At 44.3% G+C, this 19,694-nt stretch overlaps 1 protein-coding gene across 2 annotated transcripts in view; it reads right to left on the reverse strand.

Moving 5' to 3' along the window:
* The window catches only part of PSME4 (proteasome activator subunit 4), a 1,714,764-nt gene that overhangs the window by 1,590,617 nt on the left and 104,453 nt on the right, over positions 1-19,694 (reverse strand). The window contains exons 3-4 of one of the 2 annotated variants that reach the window (XM_085612594.1): positions 15,607-15,723; positions 11,181-11,240 (exon numbers count right to left, since the gene is read on the reverse strand). In XM_085612594.1, coding sequence (XP_085468720.1) covers positions 11,181-11,240; positions 15,607-15,723 — 177 coding nt within the window. The remainder of the gene's footprint in view (positions 1-11,180; positions 11,241-15,606; positions 15,724-19,694) is intronic. The other variant, XM_085612595.1, reaches the window with a different exon arrangement.

A 19,694-nucleotide genomic window follows, 5' to 3' on the forward strand; every position in this document is an offset into this window, starting at 1 on the left:
CACAGGGGCACCGCGGTAAGGGAGCTGTTCGCAGTAGCTATAGCCACACTAAGCACCCGTTAGCCATTACCTGGCTTAGTTTCATTCCATAAGCGTTTAGCTTGCAGTTTGGACGAATGCCCGTACAGGGGTTTGCCCTGATGGTTAAACTGTTTTTGACTTTCAGCTCACGTGCTTGGCAGAACGTTTATGTTTATTTGTTTTGTTTCTCATTGCAGCGCGCCAGCCTGACATATAGCGCCCAGGTCCCTCCCACTGGTCGACCGGACCCCGGCCCCGTCACCTCTGCAGTCTTTACTTGCTTTACATGGCCAACACCAACGTAATCACATGGAATATTCGGGGCATGCACACGCCAGCGTGTACATATTCCGCTTTCGCTTATTTGCAGAGACACAAGGCGGCCATAGCCCTCCTTCAGGAGACTCATATGACACAGCCAGAAATAGTCCGGCTGCGTACCCGCTGGAGGGGTCAATTATTTGGAACCACATATTCTGCACACGCCAGGGGCACGTTGATCTGGGTGAGGGCGGGCACTCCATTCGCATGCACGGAAGTAGTAGTCGACCCGGCTGGGCGATACACATTAGTGCGCGGGTGACTTAATGGACAACACATATTACTAGGCTCATTGTACGCCCTGAACGTTGAACAATCGTCATTTCTTGCCCATCTGTCCACGGTTTTAGCACCGTATGCGGGTCTCCCCTGGCTCTTGGGCGGGGATTTTAACTCAGTCCTCGACGTACATCTTGACCGGTCCTTCCCGCCCCTCCGTAATACACAAGTGGTTTCAAACGCACGGGCTCTGAATGACTGGATATCGCGTTGGGCTTTGGTTGATGTGTCGTAGTATACACCCTGATGATCACATCTACTCGTACTATTCGGCAGTGAATGACCTCCATGTGCGTCTTGACAGGGTGGTGGGCTCCTACTCTTTGCTTCCCCTGTTAGAGCAGGCAGAATATCTAGGTCGGAAGCACTCCAATCATAATCCTCTTAGCCTGTGCCTCCGATGGAACCCCGGCCGTCCCCCAATCCCTACATGGCACCTCCAATCGGCGGCTCTGGAAGATGCAGAATTCCGTGCATCCTTGGGCTCTGCGATAGAGCAGTTTTTTGACCTGAATGAGGGCACCACGAGCAGTGAATTGACAGAGTGGGATGCCCATAAGTCCACCATCAGGGGGCATTGTTTAGGCGCGACGTGGAATATCCGCAAGCAGCTTGCATTGTCGCTTGCTGCCTTGGAGTCTCGCCTACTCCCGTACGAGCGGCACAGGGAGGGCGGCGGTCGTGATTCGACCCGGCTGACGAGACTCCAGGCGCGCCATGCCGAGCTGCTGGAGCGCTTGAGATGCCACAATTATGCGGCTCACTCGGCTCGTGCCCATGCCACGTCGGACAGGGCGGGGAGGTTGCTGGCCTGGCTGCTAAGACAGGAGACTGATCACGCTCCGATAGGCACTATACGCGGGCCCGACGGGTCACTTGTATACACGCAGTGGGAGATTCATCAGGCGATGACTGCACACTACGCGTCTCTGTACCACTTGACGGGACGCCGGCAGGCGCAACATCTGGACCAGTTCCTGGAGGCTGCCTGTCTGGCCACGGTCCCAGATGAGAATCAGGAGTCGCTCGAGAGCCCTCTTACTGCGGATGAGGTTGGAGACGCGGTTGGCTCTATGGCTTCTGGGAAGGCGCCGGGCCCGGAAGGGCTCCCGGCGGAATACTACAAGACCTATCAGGAATCACTGGCCGCTCTTGAGGAGCGTACCTTACCCGGCTCAATGCGGGAGGCCTATCTGATATCGCTGCTCAAACCCGGGCGGGATCCCACCCAGCTGGGGTCCTATCGTCCCCTTGCCCTGCTTAATACAGATTATAAAATTCTGGCTAAGGTACTGGCGGAGCGGCTGGCGCCAGCGGTGCCGGTACATGCTGACCAAAATGGCTTTGTGCCTAAACGCAGTACCTCCCTTAATCTGCGGCGGTTCTTTCGAGTGGCATCTGATTGTATCCAACAATGGCCTAGGGCGGGCTGCCTGGTTTTAGACCTTGAAAAGGCCTTCGACTGCCTGGAATGGGGATACCTGGTGGCGGCCCTGTCGCACTACGGGTTGGGTCTTGGCTTCCTTCAACTGGCATCCCTCAAGTATAAGGACCCCACAGTGAGAGTGAGAACCGGGCCGTACATATCTGATGCTATCCCTATCGGACGCGGCACTAGGCAGGGGTGCCCGCTCTCACCCCTCCTGTTTGCGCTCGCAATAGAGCCTCTGGCGGCCACACTCCGCAGGGAGCTGGCTGACGGCATCCCTCTGGGCGATGCGACGCATCAGGTATCGCTTTATGCGGATGACCTGCTGGTCTTTGTCAGGGATGTGGTTCGCATTCCAGTTGACCTGGAGCGTATTCTGCTTAAATTCGAGGCCCTCTCGGGTCTCCGGGTGAACGCTGCTAAGTCCTGCCTATACGCGTTCCGAGCAGACACTCAAGACCCGAGTTATCATCTTCAGGGAGTGCAGGTACAATGGCGGCCGGACACCTTTCGGTATCTGGGTATCCAGATATATCGTCAGCCGGCGGATCTTGTGAAAGGCAACCTGGGCAGAGCTGTGTCCGCAGTCAAGACTCAGATGCGGTTCTGGGGAACGCTTCCCCTCTCGGTCACGGGCCGAGTAGCCTTAGTACAGGAGACGGGGTAGAATCACCATTTTAACTATTTCGCCAACCTGCCCATTTATGTTCCGGCGTCCTTCTTTGCGGTATTGACGCGGTCCCTCCGAGACTTCCTGTGGGGTGCTGCGCGTCACAGAGTCGCGTTGCCCAAGCTGTACCTTCCCACTGACCAGGGGGGACTTGCAATGCCGTGTTTTGAACATTACTATCTGGCTGCGCAGCTGCAGTGGATAGCCCGTTGGCTGGCAGACAGAGGCCGGGAGGATACTGCGACTGTGGCGCCCCCCCTCCCACAGGCTGACATCATTAAGCTGTTCCATCCGGCCGCGAAGGTATCGAGGCCTGTACCTCTTCTTTTGGTGGTGGCCTACAAATGCTACCACCGGTGTCTTCACCTTACCCGGACCCGGACTCCTTATGCCCCGGCCATACCGCTCGAGGGCTCTCCTAGTGGGCAGGGGGTGCTCAGCGCTTTGGAACTTGAGGATTGGAGCGCGGCAGACATACACACACTGGGGGACCTTTATCATGACGGGACCCTTCTTTCGTTTGCTACCCTGGCGGAAGAGACGGGGTTGGCTCCCGGCCACTTTCTGCGCCACCGGTCTTTGATGGTGACGCTCACAGGATGTTGGGGGGACCTTCGGGAGGAGACGGAGCAGCATCTCACGTTGCAATACCTTCATGTCATGGGGCGGGGGAGACATCTGGTTAAGTGGTTCGCGCAATCCTTGCGCACGCATGCGGCAATTAGTTTGACACTGCTACGGGGTAAGTGGGAAGCGGATCTGGCCCGGCCCGTGACTGACAAGGAGTGGGACCGGGTACTGCAGGGCCCGACGAGAATCCCCAGGAACATGCGCTTCCGCCAAATACAATTCTTCATCTTACACAGAGCATATCTCACACCTGCCTCTATCAATAGATACTTTCACCGCGCGGATGCATGCTGTCCCCGCTGTGCGGAGCTGGACGTTGGCCTAATTCATATGCTGTGGAGCTGTCCCGCGCTGAGTTCGTACTGGCAGGCAGTGCAGGAAGCGCTCTGAGAGTGTACAGGTCGTGATATCCCATTTGAGTGGCCAGCCTACCTATTACACCTCTTCCACAGAACCCCTTCCACGAAGGTTACTTCTCGGTTCATTGACCTGGGGTTCGTGGTGGCGAAACGGCTTCTTACCAAGCGTTGGAAGGCGGCTACCCCCACCGCACACGCGGGCATGGCACGGCTCCTTTTTGGTGTGGGCTACAGCAGAGGGCACGGCCCTCCGGAGGGAGGAAATGCTAGGCCTCAGGAAGACACCCATTGCAGCTCAGTGGGAGGCGCTTCTACAGACCATGATGCGCTCCGATGCAGGCCCCGCAGAGGCCGGTCGGATACGTGGTGAGGGCGACATGGAGTTAGTTCGTCCATCCGAGTGCCATGGAGTACAGTAGCGTAGGCATAGCTAGATTGGCGGGGCACAAGAACAAGCGCGACACTGTATGTGCAGTAGCCAATGTGGGATGCATGGGGCTGGGGGGTAGACCTACGGGACATGGGTGAGCAATACTTGGACAATGGCCGGACTTTGCTGCTGTTGCTGTACTGGTTGGGCGTTAGCAAACCATAAAATAACAGGGGCCAAATAGCTATCTGTTTATGGAGAAACCCTAGGAGAGAATGGGCGATGTATTAATATTCTTTCTTCGGGGCCCCCCCCCCTCCTGTGGTAGGTTTTCAGAAACAGCTTTATAGTTGTATTTGTTGCCACAGTTGTGAGGACCTCCATGGTGACCGGAGACCAGGAGGCGTCCCATTCTCCACAGCTCAATGTATGCCCGTCCGAGTGCATAGCTAAGGTATAAATGTTACTGTACGTTATGCTGTTTCTATATTGAGATGTATGCCTTGTCAAAACCTCAATAAACAGAGTTATAAATAAAATAATTAATACCAAGAGACTGAGCGAACTTTATAGTGAGAATGCAGCTTTGTCTTCAAACTGGTTTCCAACAAATGATTTGTGTTCCTTTGCATAAATGCATTGTTTATTTTAATGCATCTCCTTCCTGCATAAATGCATGCCGTTTCTCCCAGGACAAATACAATAACAGCCCCTCATTTAGCATGCGCGACCCTCACAAGACGTTCACAATTCCGGTTAGGCGGAGGATTTAAACAGCCAGAAGCATCGACTCAACCTTACGGTCACTGGGAGACTAGATTTCATCAGCGTGTGACACAGATCTTGGTAACATAATAGAACTCATATAGCAGGCCTGTTTACAGCATGTATTGTGTTTATTCTGTGCACCATACATTTTAGTTATCTTGTTTTTTTCCTTGAACTTCCTAGGAATATGAGTTCCGCCAATGTTCGTCTTCTGTTGAAATTCCGTCTAGGACCCAACTCATTGCCGACGCTCCCTGGGGAATCAGCTGTGCGGTGCCAGAGCTACAGTGTTTTCGTACAACTCTACAACAAGATCTTCCAGGTAGATGCTTAATGTAGCTGTGTGTCAAAGTAGGCAACTGCATGAGATTCTGACCATCCACAGTAACTGTTTAAGGGTTTAACCTTACACATAGAACTCGGAAGATTATTCTTTTTACTAACATACCACACTGAAATACTCCATTTTCTTATAAATCAAAATGCTCGGTGCACATTCTCACACGGCTGGCACTACCTCGGTCCCACTGATCTTACAACAGAGGCTGAGCCATCTCCAGTGGGACAGCTCTCTTATAGAAAGCACATTCCCAGCACGTGACAGAACTTTACAAGCTTCTCGACTTGGGTGGAGGCATTAAAACATGGTGATTTCACTGTTAACTGGCCAGTCTTCATCAGCTTTTTTTGTAATTGATTTTTAGTGCTTCGACTCCACTCAGGTCCTGTGTGGCGCTTGATGAATCCAAAAATATAAGACTAGTGGCAGATTTCAGCTAATACTACAGAGCTAATTTTGTTTGCTTTGTCAAAGAGTGTGGCAAAACAGTATGGCGTCATTGGCTTAAAGAAATTCTCTCATAAAACCAAAAGAGGGTTAGGACTTGGGTTTCCCTTAAAATTGGGGTGCCATTCTGGATATATTGTACAAGTTCATTCTGCTTTTGCTATTGACAGAGTAAACCAGAGCTTGGTTAATGACTTTATGACATTGTCTAGATGTGAGCTAATCAGGGAAAGTACTCGTTGTGGCTATTATCTCTTTACTATATGTGAAGATTAGGGTTTGGGCAAATTAGTGGGTTTGATTTCAATGCTTTATCTGTTGAAAGGACTAGGTAGAATCACTGTGGGTAATTATCTACATGTGTGGCTCACATCTACACCTTCAACGACTTCTGGTCAGGACTCCTGCTTTCCATCTTCCCTCTGGCACGTTGGGTTCTACCAGTACTATTCTGTTTCTGCTTATCTACACTTTCTAGACTCTTCCCTTTTCTATCCCTCCATTATCTTTTTCAATCCAACTAACAGACTCGTATATCCACCGCTCAAATTAACTCATACTTCCCTATACTAAATAGCTTTAGACGAAACCAAACTCAATCTTATAGACCAGACCTTGTTGACCTCTCAAACAGAGCTTGATGCTATTTCTCAAAGTCCCCTTGCAATAGGTAGGGTAACCCTAATCTTTGAAGAAGCAATCAAAACTATAGGGGAGATTTTCTTTAAACAAGTGCCCCGGGGCAAAGCCATAACAAATCCACAGCTGAAGGGCACCCACGATTGGTTTACCCCTGCATGTAGGCAGGCAAAAACAGCATTAATTAAAGCAATTAAGGGTAAAACACAATCCCTAATACAGTCCAATAGGACGAATTACAAACGGGTGATAGCTAGTGCCAAAAAGGATTGGGAGGATGAGTACTGGTATACCCTGAAGAAGGCTAGCTCTGCTAAGGATCCTAGACTTTTTTGGGATACTATCAGAGCTAGGAATAGACCTGATAGTAACCATATCACATGCAGTATTACTGGACAAGCATGGTTTACCCATTTCTCCCAACTGTATACTTGCCCACAGCGGTCTAGCATTGGAGCACCATTTGACTACTCTGATTTGGAGGGTGATATGACCGAGCCCGATTATACAACTAAAGAAGTAGAGTCTGCTATTAAAACTATCTTGCCCCAAAAAGCGGCAGGGCGTGACGGTATTCCTGGCGACTTGCTCCGCTATGATATTCCAACGTGGGGGAAGCTTATACATTCCCTGCTTGTTGCCATCCATAAAGGTGCGGCAGTCCCGGAATCATGGAAGGGCGCGGAGGTAGTCCCTATTTTTAAAAAGGGTATAAGGGACGAGCCTTCTAACTACCGCCCTATAAGCTTATTGGATACAACCCAGAAGGTAGTCGGGAAGGTCCTATTGGGGAGGATCCAACAATGGATTGAAGACAATGATATCCTCTCCAATTACCAAGCGGGGTTCAGAACAGGCACGGGAACAATTGAGCAAGTATTTAGATTAATGCTGATCTATTGGAAGGTCGTGGTTATAGGCAAAGGCAGTCTTTATCTCGCTTTTATTGACTTAAAGACTGCCTTTGACCTTGTGCCTAGGGAGATCCTATGGGAGGTCCTCTATAAAATGGGCCTCCCACGCTATATTCTTTCAATGTTGATGAGGCTCCACGATGGTAATTTTGCCCAAATTAGATGGGGTACACAGGGCGAGAAAACAAACAAAATCCCGGTGAATAGAGGGGTCCGTCAGGGATGTGTTCTTGCTCCCACCCTTTTTTCTCTATATGTCAACGGTGTGGTTGAGCATTTGTTAAAAGACCCTTCAGACGAACCATCCCTGGCGGGCGAGCGTGTTCCAACTCTCCTCTTTGCGGATGACACGCTGTTGTTATCCAAATCCCCAATGGGCCTTCAGAAGCTCCTTAACAACTTTCAGACCTTTTGCTTGGAGCGGGGATTGGTCATTAATACTGACAAAACCAAATATTTGGTGATGAACCCCCCAAAAAAACTCGCCCGACCCCCTGTCCTGAATTCAGTACCCTTAGGTAGGGAGAGGGTATTTGATTGCTTAGGAATACGCATCTCGCAAACAATGCAATGGACCTCCCACTTATCCAAAATGCTTCTAAATCATAAGAGGGTCACAGGGGCCCTACTAAAGGAACAGCGTCTCTGCACAATAAGACCGATAGCCCCGATTGTAGACATCTATAAAGCAAGAGGAGTTAGTTCAGCTCTATATGGAGCTGAACTATGGGGTACCCAAAATATAGATGAACTTTCCAAATCGGAAAACAAATTTTGTAGGTCATTGATGTTGCTCCCTCAGGGTACGCCAACTTTACCGTTGATGTTTGATTTAGGCTGTCGTTCTATAGCTGATCTTGCAAAACTCCGGCCATTGCTCTTATGGGCCCGGTTGTGGCGAGTCCCAGAACTCGCCAAATACGCAAAAGGACTGTCCGAAATAATGGCATCATCAGGATGGCACAAAATAAAGTGGTTGAGAGATGTTAAAGCTTTACTTATTGCTCTTGGACTAAGTGAAGCATGGGACAATAGATCATCTCCACCAAAGGCAACTCTAAAGTCTCTATACTGGAATTGGGTTATGTCCCGAACATATGCTGATCAGTCCCTGGGAAAATTAACGGAGGACTTCCTGAAGTTCAAGGACTTACCCATTCGGGAACTGTATCTGGACATTATTGAAAAAACGTTCGATAGAGCACTCTATTTTCAGTTTAGAGTTGGGACTCTCCCACTAAGAGCATTTACAGCACGGTGGAAAATCCCGGCACAGACAACTGCCTTTTGCCCTTTTTGTACAACTTGCACCGAGACCCTAGCGCATTTCTTGTTCCAATGCCCGGAATATGTAAAACCCAGGAAAAAGTGGCTCAAAGCATTGTGTCGGCTTTTAGGCACTAGGTCACACATTGAGGCCCTGCGTATCCTAACGTCAGATTCACGCCCACTTTATGTCTGTGGTTTATCTAAATTTTTATCATGGGCCTGGTATTTACGTAGCAAAAGGCTTAAAATTAATGTTTAATTCCTTTTTATTGTTAAATTGCTAATTGCTTTTAACTTGTACAGAATGTATTTATTTCTTTGTTGAAAATTGATGAAATCTAGTGATTCTTGTAAATGTTTTAAAAAAATGGAAAATCTATTTATATTCAGCTTTTATGATATGTTTTTATCGAAATAAAGCCTTTTTGACTTGACTTGACTTGACTATACTAATTCACCACTAATCCTTTTTGGGTTCTGTAGTAGCGTGCTACTTGTCGAAAAGCGCTTGGACACCTTGTCAGGGGTAGTAAGCGCTATATAAATTCAATTATAATTAAGCTCTTGTTTTTTGTTTTTTTCTATAATTACGGATGCCTAGCAACATCTGCCTGAAGCTATGATGATCCTAAGGGAAGGCAAGGTATGTGATGTTTTTAATTTCAACAAGTCATCAATATTAATGGGGACTTACTTTAAATGGTCCTTCTCCTGCCCAGCAGATTTCCTCTTGCATCATTATCATCGGGCAGCAAACACTCTCGTAATACACTGGGTACCAGTCACACTTGGCGCATTTTATACCCCATTCTATACTGCCCAGTGTTGGCCTACGGCAGTGTGTGTCACTCTGCGATTGGCCACACCATGTATGTATGTGCTGCATAGCTAAACACTTACAATGTCCCAAAGGCGAGACCTGTTGGCTATGCCAATGCTTGTTCTAAACTGGCGTGGTGTCCATTTGTAGCGTTTCCACTGTGTACAAATGCTTTACATATTGCCTATGAGATAAGCCTGACAACTCGTGCCAAGTTTCCAAGGGGGGTGAGCAGGGGTTTTCTCAGCTGTGTAATCCCCTTACCCGGACTAGAAGGCAGGGTCTCTACTTGGACAGGGTGCAAGCCACTGCTAACAAAACTCATTAATGATTTTTGCTTTTTTTCAATTTGTTTATTACTCTCAAAATTCAATGTATTGTCTTATAAAGATAGTTTTTTCAGGAAGGCATGACAGTCTTCAGCAGAGGGCTGAGCTTTCAGGTAAACATATTCTAGCAAAATTCGTGAAAACGTTCCAGGATATTCTTGGTTTTAGATTTATTCGGTCCCTCGTCTTTTTTTAGCATTCCTACATTTATTACCTTTGGGCTTAATGTAATTGGCTAGGGTCGTACTAGCTTTATTATAGTCACATACATTCTGGCTTTAAGATTTGTAATTTATATATGAGCTCTTTCACTTATGACTTGGTTACCTCCATATTTTAGGGATTTTCGTTTTTGGAAAATGCCTATGCCTGGATATGTGCCAAGTGTATGCTCAAGGGTTTTGATTTATTTTTCTCTAGAGCATCTATCTTGAGATTCATGTGTATATTTGCAGTGTACACACACTACACATAAACCCCTTAATGTGACTTTCATGGCATCTGCATCAAAAAATAAAAATACATGTTCTTTCTTGTGGCATTTGCGGATCTAAATTCCACAGATCCGCAAATTGATCCCCAAATGATATGAAACATTCAATACTTTTTTATTGCAAATAGAGAAACATTTATAAAGGTACAGTGAAGAGCTGTAACAAGTAACAATTAAAATAATATTTATTCATCAAAAATAAGGTAGAAAAGTAGTTTAGTACAAACTAGAAAAGAAATGGAAACTATTTATTGACAATTGCCTTGGACAAACCGTCAAATGAATGAAATCCGAAGTAAATGCTATCATAAGAAGAACAGGAGAAACTCCGACCAATGAAAAACCCCCACCTGCTGTGGTCTTGCTCCCACAAAACAGATCCTTCTTATAAACCTTTGCCCCATATACCTGGAGCGAGTGTATAATGAGTTATATGGCCCTTCTGCACGTTCCATGACACTGCAGTAATATGAAAAGTGCACACTTTCACCATTATATTGACACCGTAAATTAGTGCTTTCGTCTTTTGTAGCATATGTACTTTATGGTTAGATTTCAATTTTACGGTTGGATTTCTATTGAGCACAATGTAGACTATTCTGTTTTTTACTCTGTGGAACTCATTTAATTATGGGTGATGTAAAATGGGTACATTGGTTCTACTGGAAGTGTTTGAATTTGACATAAAACACCAAAATAGTTCTAAAATCAAGCAAAAGGAAATATTTTAAACTAGAAGCAGGCATCTGACACACTTTGCAATGTTCAACCACATAAACCTTCATGGTTTCTTTAACTCTAGTGGAATAAATTAGGTATTGCGTAGCAGGTGGAGATTCGCCAAAATGGAAAATAATTAATAATTAGGATTTTTTACATTGATTAAAACAGTGCAACATTATCGAAAAAAAGTTGTTTAGTGTTAACATGTGTTTATCAGTTAAAGTAAACAACACAAGCAAACAAATAAACCAATCCCGGGCAACAAAGATTATTACATGTACAAGAATTGTCACCATTTGAGCACAACATGCAAAACAGGACACAGCGGCCATAGCTAAGCAATGTAAAGTTGTCCTTACCACCTATGTAAAATAGTAAGCATAACTGTTTTAGTGGAAGACAAGCCTTGTTGACATGAACTGAATATGAAACAAATAAAACAACATAAGGTATAAAACATGACAGGGAAAACAATCATGACTACAATCACAGTAAAACAATGTTCTCAAACACCATGTGAGAACACACTGAACTGGAAATATACCACTGAATTGCTGTTATAGTACTAACAGACACTATCTGAATAATATCAAATTCATAGAGCCAGATCTTTGTAAACGTACACATTTTAAATAAAGTATTGTAATTTTAGCTAGAGAATTTCATATTGCTAAACGAGGCAACAAAGCGCTTTTGCAAACTGGCGGCACGCTACACTGTAGGGAGCCCTTGGGCGGAAGAGTGCAGTTTAAGTGTGGCTTTGTGAGAAGTATTTTGGGGTTGTGTGCGATGACTAGAGTGATGCTCTTATCCTGGCCTAGGCTGCTGTACTTAAGCGGGTGATGGAGTGAAGAGGAGCGAGACAAAAAAAGATGAACCTTATAGATTCTGGTTGGGAGGGTTTGAGTTATGAGAGAGCTCTATGTGTATGTAAAAATGCATATACACGTTACAAGCAAATAACTGCAAAAGTGGACAACAATAAAACTAACAATAACTTTTAAGTTTGGTTCCCTCTGAGCACGTACTGATCAAGTTATAACGTTACACTGTTCATTGCAAAGCAAAAAAACATTTTACATTTTTAAACTAAAGGGCTAACTACTCAAGCCGAGGAATCCAGCTTTTCTGTTGCGTTTATTTTTGTTAATGCACCGCCGCATGCAGCTTTCCATCGAACAATGGCAGTTCAACACTGTCGAACAGGCTAGAATCGTACAGCCCTGCCAAGTACCACGCATCAGGCATTAGACTAACGAATTTCAGTGTGGTGGTCCGCATCACTGCACTGAAATGAGAAGTCATGCATATTAGCGCCTTTTCAGCTGTGCCTGTCAAGCGCTGCGGCCCGGAGAGCACTGGCTGCTAATTATAATAACACCAATTGCTGGAGAGGAGTGGCAGGCAGCTAGGCAGACTTGAGGACTGGCTGATCTGCTTGCTATTATGTAACACTGGATTCAATCTGACACCACGCAGCATACATTTCACTGATGTCACAGTCATGTCAGTAGTGCCTGCCAATGGCTACTAACGACACATTCAGCCAGTGAGGTCTGAGTTTGAGTTTCTGTCAGACTCATAGTTAGCAGCGAGTGGCTCCGTTACGTAGGCTGCCGCCCGTGATGCGAACAGTTGAGTCCAGATTATTGGCTGCTGCCTCACCTGCAAAGAGCTTGCCACGGCAATGAATCTCATGACAGACACCGAACCAATGCGTCGGGCGGCTAGCTGAGCTGCCCCAAGCGAGCCTGATGGCGGGCGGAGACCAAGCACAAAGAGAGAGGAAAGCCAGGCAGCTGTGTTGTACGGAGTAATACGGAATAATATTTGCAGTTGCTCTCGCTGGCCGTCGCTGCATGGGCCTAGCCCTGGAATGAAGGGCTTTATTCAGTTACTGACAGGGTAATGCTTAACTTAAGTGTTCCATATAATGTGCTTGCACGCACACGACACTCCCGCACTTGAGACAATGCATGCAGCACCTAGTGTGCTGCAGCTACTAACAGACACCACAGCCGACCTCACCGGCGGTGCAGGAGTCAGTCGTCACGTGCATCTGCAAAATGTATTCGGAGCCTACTTAATTGGCAATAGCCATGATGAAATGAGCGGTGATTTTTCCATAAAGTCGAGCAAAACCTTTACGTTCAATCAAAGTGCACCACCTGTGTCTACAAAGCCAGCACCAGCAACGTGTCTGTTATAAAACAAAATAAACATGTAATAGACTTTATGACAAAAGATAGCACACTCTTTTAATTGAATAGAACTACCTATCATGTGTGCCTCAGCCTCACTCTCTTGAGGTTTGACCAGTGCAGTCTGCAGCAGCTCGAGGTAGTCCGAATCAGCTGTTGTGGACTATTAATTTATGATTAGGCAGCTGACTTGCCTCTGAAACTTGCAGTGAGTGCTAGTAGAAAGCTGCAGCAGGAGAAATACGGAGTCAAGAGCAGACTTCTGCAACTGAGAGCTCCTTTCACCAGAGTCCCACATGACTACAAATTGACTGTCTCATTAATCGCTAGTACAGCAGTGTCTGCAGCCGGCTGAGCAAGTGAGTGTTTTGCAGCAGTTTAAAATCTTCTTAGAGTTTCGCTGTTCAAATGGGTGTCGTTATATATATAGATAGATATAGATATTGATATATATATAGATTTATAGATATATCAATCTATGTAGCTCAGGCGCTTAACTACAGACAAGTGCATGGAGCGGTTTCCATACAGGTCAAACAGCAGTCTCCGTGCGACCTGGCCAGTTGCATAACGTGAAAATCAACATTTTCTATAAGTGATGTGCCCTTTCCCAACATAAGAATGCACCTTTTCAATTGCCATCACTAAATACCAAGCATCTTCTTCAGTGCAAAATTTGTGGTGGTGGGCACTGGCAATCATTTTTGAGGACCAAGACTATTTTTTCATCATCAGACTTTGACCGTGAGAGAGAAAGCAGATAAGGGAGGAGATAACAATGACAAAGATAAAGCAAGCATGAAAAAGAAGCTGAAAGAGTGAGATGAAGAGTCATGAAGTTTAAGGTGTGGAAGAAAGATCTGAGCAAGGATCAAAACTAAGCAGTAGTGATGTTTGGCATTTCTATTTATCAGCCGCTCCCCTTCGAACACCACTTCACAAATTGGCCCCTTAAAGTCATTTCACAGTTGAGTAGGGAAATGTAAATTATTTATCCAGGCAGCCCAAGGTTTCCCAGCCCACTTCTGCAACCTTTACTGTCTGCACAGGCAACATTATGAGAGGTCCAGAGGAGCAACAAGCAGATGCATAGGCATGAGGGAAAGGATGGGCTAAAGAGAGGGCAGGCTGTGAGGGGACAGCAATCCTCCAGGAAGGCTAAAGACGCAAGTGAGCAGGTATAAAGCACGAGGGGGAGCAAAGAGTAACAGAAACGTCACATGAGATAGGCATCAAAGACCCATGGGGATCAAATAACTGTGAGCAGGGACAGTGCTGAAAAGCACCAGTAATTAAAAGCAGGAATGAAAAATATATGAAGGGCAGTCATGAAGGGCTATTAAGGACAACAAACACCTTAGGGCAGAGACTAGGAGTCACAATACACCCACAGCAGTTCCCGCCCTCAAACCTCTTATGAGAGTACTTAAAGCTCTATGGAACTGCGTTGGTTTCTCCTTCCTTCTCTATAGCTTCTCGAAGGACTCTTGATACAGGGCTTAGCCTTGAGATAAAGCAAAAAAACATGCTGGAGTCCTGCATAAACACTTCAACCTCTGGGTTGTCCTCCCTAGCAAGAAGAAATTTGTTACCTACGACAAGCTTGAATATTCCTACAGCCAATCACAGCTAGAGTCCAGGCATGGGCATCCGGCCGTAGATGTGCACTTGGTCACGGTAGTTTAATTTCTAGTTGTCCGTCAAATAGACAAATCGTCTTCCCCTTGACAGAAACTAACATGATTTCCACACCCATGAGGCCTCCTCCTTTCCCAATGATGAGAACAGTTAAGGGCATCACACAACCTAAAAAAAGACTTGATGTTCTCAGAAACCGAAAAATAATAACATCACTCATAAGAGTGCTATTCTCCTTGTAACAGAATTAGTTTGACAATCAACACTGTTTAACTCTACCTAGCAAGGCACATTTAAAAAAACTAATTTATAAATCCTTTTAAAGACAACCTATTTGGAGTAACTCAGAGTGCGAAAGCATCTACCAAAGGTAGGGGCCTTATGTTTAACGACATAATGAGAAATCTCTAATTTTTTCATCAGGAGATGTATGCATCAACTTGTCAACCAGATTTATGTGTTAGCAACCGGGTATGTGAAAATGCCGCTGCTGACCTTATTCTCATCCACGTTGCCTCAGCTATCGCCAATACATTAGCTTTCTTGTTAGAACCATAGTTGTTCACATCTTTTGAGAACTGTACATTCAAATAGGAATTCTCAGTATTCTCCAAAACGAATGGCTCAATTATTTCTCAATTATGTCACAATCTGAAGCATATTAAACTAACGAGTCTCAACACTACACATTTCAGTTAAACTAACACGGAAGATTAATTGGAAATGATTTATCAGTATTATGCCTAATTTCTACATTTTATTCAGAATATACAACAAGTAAAGTTGGGGATGGACAAGACATTAAAGTATAAATCTGTGTACAAGATCCAGAATTAATAAAACAAGAATCTTTGCGTCTTGCCTAATTTCATGCATTAAACTCATGCAATTGGACTGTTTTCTAACACACCTCCCATACGATGACACCATTCTAATAGATACTTACGTTGGAAACCAATTTAGACCAAGGTGTTCAGTCTTTGAATATATGATTCTCTCCAGCATTTCATAAAGTGGCCTCCATGGCAATTGTAAGTCTTCTCTTGAAAGAAGTTCCTTTTTCCTATGCAAAAAAATAATCACTGCTTACATTGCTGTATATACATTTTCTCTTCACAAATGAAGATTGTGAGTCATAGTAATGATGCGAATGTTAACAAGTCTTCTATTAAACACACTCACACTATATTATATATATATATACACACACACACATATACACACACACATATATATATATACACACACACACACACACATAAATAAATGGTCCACATCAGGAAATACTATGATTATTACTAAATTGAAATAGGATCAAAGACTCTGAATTTGCCTCTCTATGGTTCAATTAATCAGTAAAACTTGTTCCTAAACCCTCTTTCTGGGGACGTTGGGCCTCTATAGGCTTATTATATGTCAAAGACATTGTACCCCCGGAAGAACCAGTAACTTTTGCGGCTTTAGCATCTAAATTTGCGCTTCAACCAATTGATTTTTTTTATAATTGTCTGTCCCACAAAGTTGCTCTTAGGAGTTTTAAGAAACCACATAAAGCAGACTGTCTCAATTTCCTCCATACCTTACACTCTAAAAGCCATAAGGTCTCCACAATCTATAAAATAATGAAGAAAACCACTCCTATTTTTAAGGACGAGATCCAAAAAAACATGGGATGCATCATGCATTAAGCATAATAAAGACTACATACCACCATCGCAATGGCAGGATATATGGAAGCCTATGCTACTGCATAAAGTTTCGCCCCTCGTCTTACAATGCACTTATGAACAACATACCGGGGATTCTAGACCTCAGAACGGCTGTAAAATCGTGGTCTCCTTTCTCCAGCTGGTTGTTGGAATTGCCAACACCCGGTGTGGCGCCGCAGCCAGGGCGACTGACTCCGGAATCTGGGGATCACGGTTCGATCCCCGGCGCTGGTGGCAGATTAGCCCAGCACCATGTGACTCTGGGCAATAGCTTGCTTAATCTTCCAGACGGCCCCCAGCGCCTAGAGACCCTTACGGGCGATTGTTTGCGCTTTACAAATGTGGATTATTATTATTATTACAACACCTGCTATTCTACTTCAAAGACATTACGCCCTTCCGGACATCTATCAAGCAACACTCACAGATATCTTTAACAGACACATTTCACTATCACATACAATATCTCCCTGGGTATACATGCAACATCAGACGAATACGCTAAACTCACAGACATCTTGGGACTGTTTCCTTATTGACATTTTGCTCACAATCAGTATTAAAACAACTATAACAACATATCATACCACAAGTGATGGGTATGTTTTTTCAGGAGTGCTGCTAACCTTATAAATAACTGATTTTTTAACAAAGTCCCCTCGTCTCTATTGGTCCAAATTTGACCACCATCTGCAAAAGATTAACTTGCCCCAAGGTACTTCAGGAGACATATTCTACAATTCTTGTACAATCCCGATTGACAATACTCAGTTCCCTAGGCTCCTCTCCTTTTACCTCCCTCATTCGTTCTTTCCCTTTTTCCTATACATGTACCATGTATGATCAAATGCATACATTCAATATGCTGTCACAAATCGGACTGTTTTTATTAAAGTGTATAGTAACCTCTCAGTATACAAGATCACATGCTGTATATTTTGATCTTTGGGTAAACAAAATGCAATAAAAATCTCTAGAAATCAAAAAAAGAAAATAGCCTAAACGGGAATAATTGCTTTGATGGACCAGCTGCGCTAGATGCTTGTATTGAATTGGTTATAGACATTTCCTTCCACGGTTTTCAGAACTATTTGATCAACCAACAAAGTTGTCATCACAAAAGAGGGTGCCTAGATAGATTACAAGAGTAAAAGTATTTAAAAAAAGGATAAATAATTGTAGTTGAAACCAATCTTAAAGGCTAGGAAGGATGAAAGTGTGATCTTGGGGTATTCCTGATTTCTAAATGAGGTTTTACATTCTGCACTGCATAACGAATAAGGTGTGGCTAAAGTGAGAACATCAAATATTGTTTTAAAAAATGGCAATTCAATGAGTTAATTGATGACTGATTGTGGCTGTTTATGGATGAGGAATTATTTCAATGATTTTTGGTATTGTAGGGTGCATGTGACTTTATCTGTACAAATTAATTCCTTTTTAATAGTTTAAGTTTTTCACGCACTCAGACTAGACCGTAATTCTTTGTTCCACAGTATGCGATATATTTTGGTTTCTTGATTTTCTTTCAATTATTCAATAGTAAACAATTTGCAACTGCTTCATCCCACTGAATTACATTTAAGCCAGATGCCTTCAATTTACAGTTTCATAAAGACATATAAAAAAAGTATACATTATGCAGGTCTGTTTGTCTGGTCTTAAAATTGGGTTTGAGATCCTACATTTATTTATTATATTTAGACACGTAGGGCCTCATGTAGGTAGCCAAATACCGGTCGGTAACGGCCGATTTTCGGTAATTATACCGTTACCGACCGGTATTTTGGCCATTGGTATGTAGGGGGACAAATTTTGCTTTCGGAATTTACCTAATCGGTAAAATTACCGATTCGGTAATAATACCGAATCGGTAATGTTACCGAATCGGTAACTTTTCCGAATCGGTAATTTTACCGATTCGGTAAATTCCGAAAGCAAAATCGAGATGTAGGGGGAGTGTGTGTGTGTGTTTATGAGTCGGTATTTACCACCAACTAATAGTTGGTGGTAAATAATGAATGTATGTGTAAATGCATTTTTACGCGCGTAGCAGTGTGCAATGTGGCATACATACATGCCCTTAGGGCATGTATGTGTGCCACATGTGCACACATGGCCGAATCAGGGGTGCAACAGGGTGTCAATGTGACACCCTGCCACCCTTGTATGTGTTCCCCCCATTACCGAATCGGTATTTACCGATTCGGTAATGAGGCATACCTTCCCATCAATGGGAAGGTATGCCTCATTACCGAATCGGTAAATACCGATTCGGTAATTACCGACTAGTAACGATTCGGTAAAAAATACCGACTCATTACCTACATACCAGTTACCACTTCTAAAATACCGATTCGGTATCGTTCGGTATTTTAGAAGTGGTAACTGGTATGCTACCTACATGAGGCCCCAAGAGTATAAACAAATAAAATAGCTTTAATTTTGTTTCAGCTAATCTATGGAAAGTGGAAATATGATGCTTAGACAATGTCAATAAAAACACAGTTTTAACATTTATTCTTTCTCTTTGTAAGATATCAAACCCATCTTGATATGAGGGCTTGTTATCTGTTAGTAGAACATTCTTGTCAGTTCAATGTGCACAGATACGATTTGTTGAATCTGAAGAAAAATTGCATTAATTCCTTTGTATTGAATCAGTGGCCATGCTCCTATACTGTGCATCTGCATTCTCCTTATCAACTGCTAAGATGATCTAGAATTAAGGTTTGGATTCCGGAGCAGAACCTCCTACTTTCTGCTTCTTCTCTGGCTTTAACTAAGTATTCACTTAAAATGTACCAGTGATTGTTTTGGGGCATTCATAAATATTTCCATCTGCAGTATCCATGTCTATGTGGCTTCTACAGCATCCGTTTACAGAACCTCGAAAATCTGACAGAGTGTTAGGCATTATCTGCATGACTTTGGGTTATGTTGCCGTTCTTATGGCAGTATGTTATGTTATGTTATGGGGTATTTATTAAGCGCACGGCTACTCCACAGAGTGTCCCGGCACTAGCCTGACCCCAGAACAGAAAAGCTAACATCAGATACAGCCACACTATTTCTGGAAAAGCCAGGTCTTTAAGCCTCGTCTGAAGTTGAGGAGGTCACATTCTTTCCGCAGGATAAGAGGGAGGCTATTCCATAATCTGGCAGCGACCACTTGAAAAGAGCGGCCGCCTTTATGGGAGCGGTGGAATTTGGGCACAACTGTCGGTTGTTGGGATGATGAACGCAGTGTTCTAGAGGGTTTGTAGGGCTGAATTTTATTTCTAATATATGGGGCTCCAACATTATTCAAGGCCTTAAAAGTTAA

This window comes from Triturus cristatus, chromosome 6 (assembly GCF_964204655.1).
Source record: "Triturus cristatus chromosome 6, aTriCri1.1, whole genome shotgun sequence".
NCBI classification, from domain to species: Eukaryota; Metazoa; Chordata; class Amphibia; order Caudata; family Salamandridae; genus Triturus; species Triturus cristatus.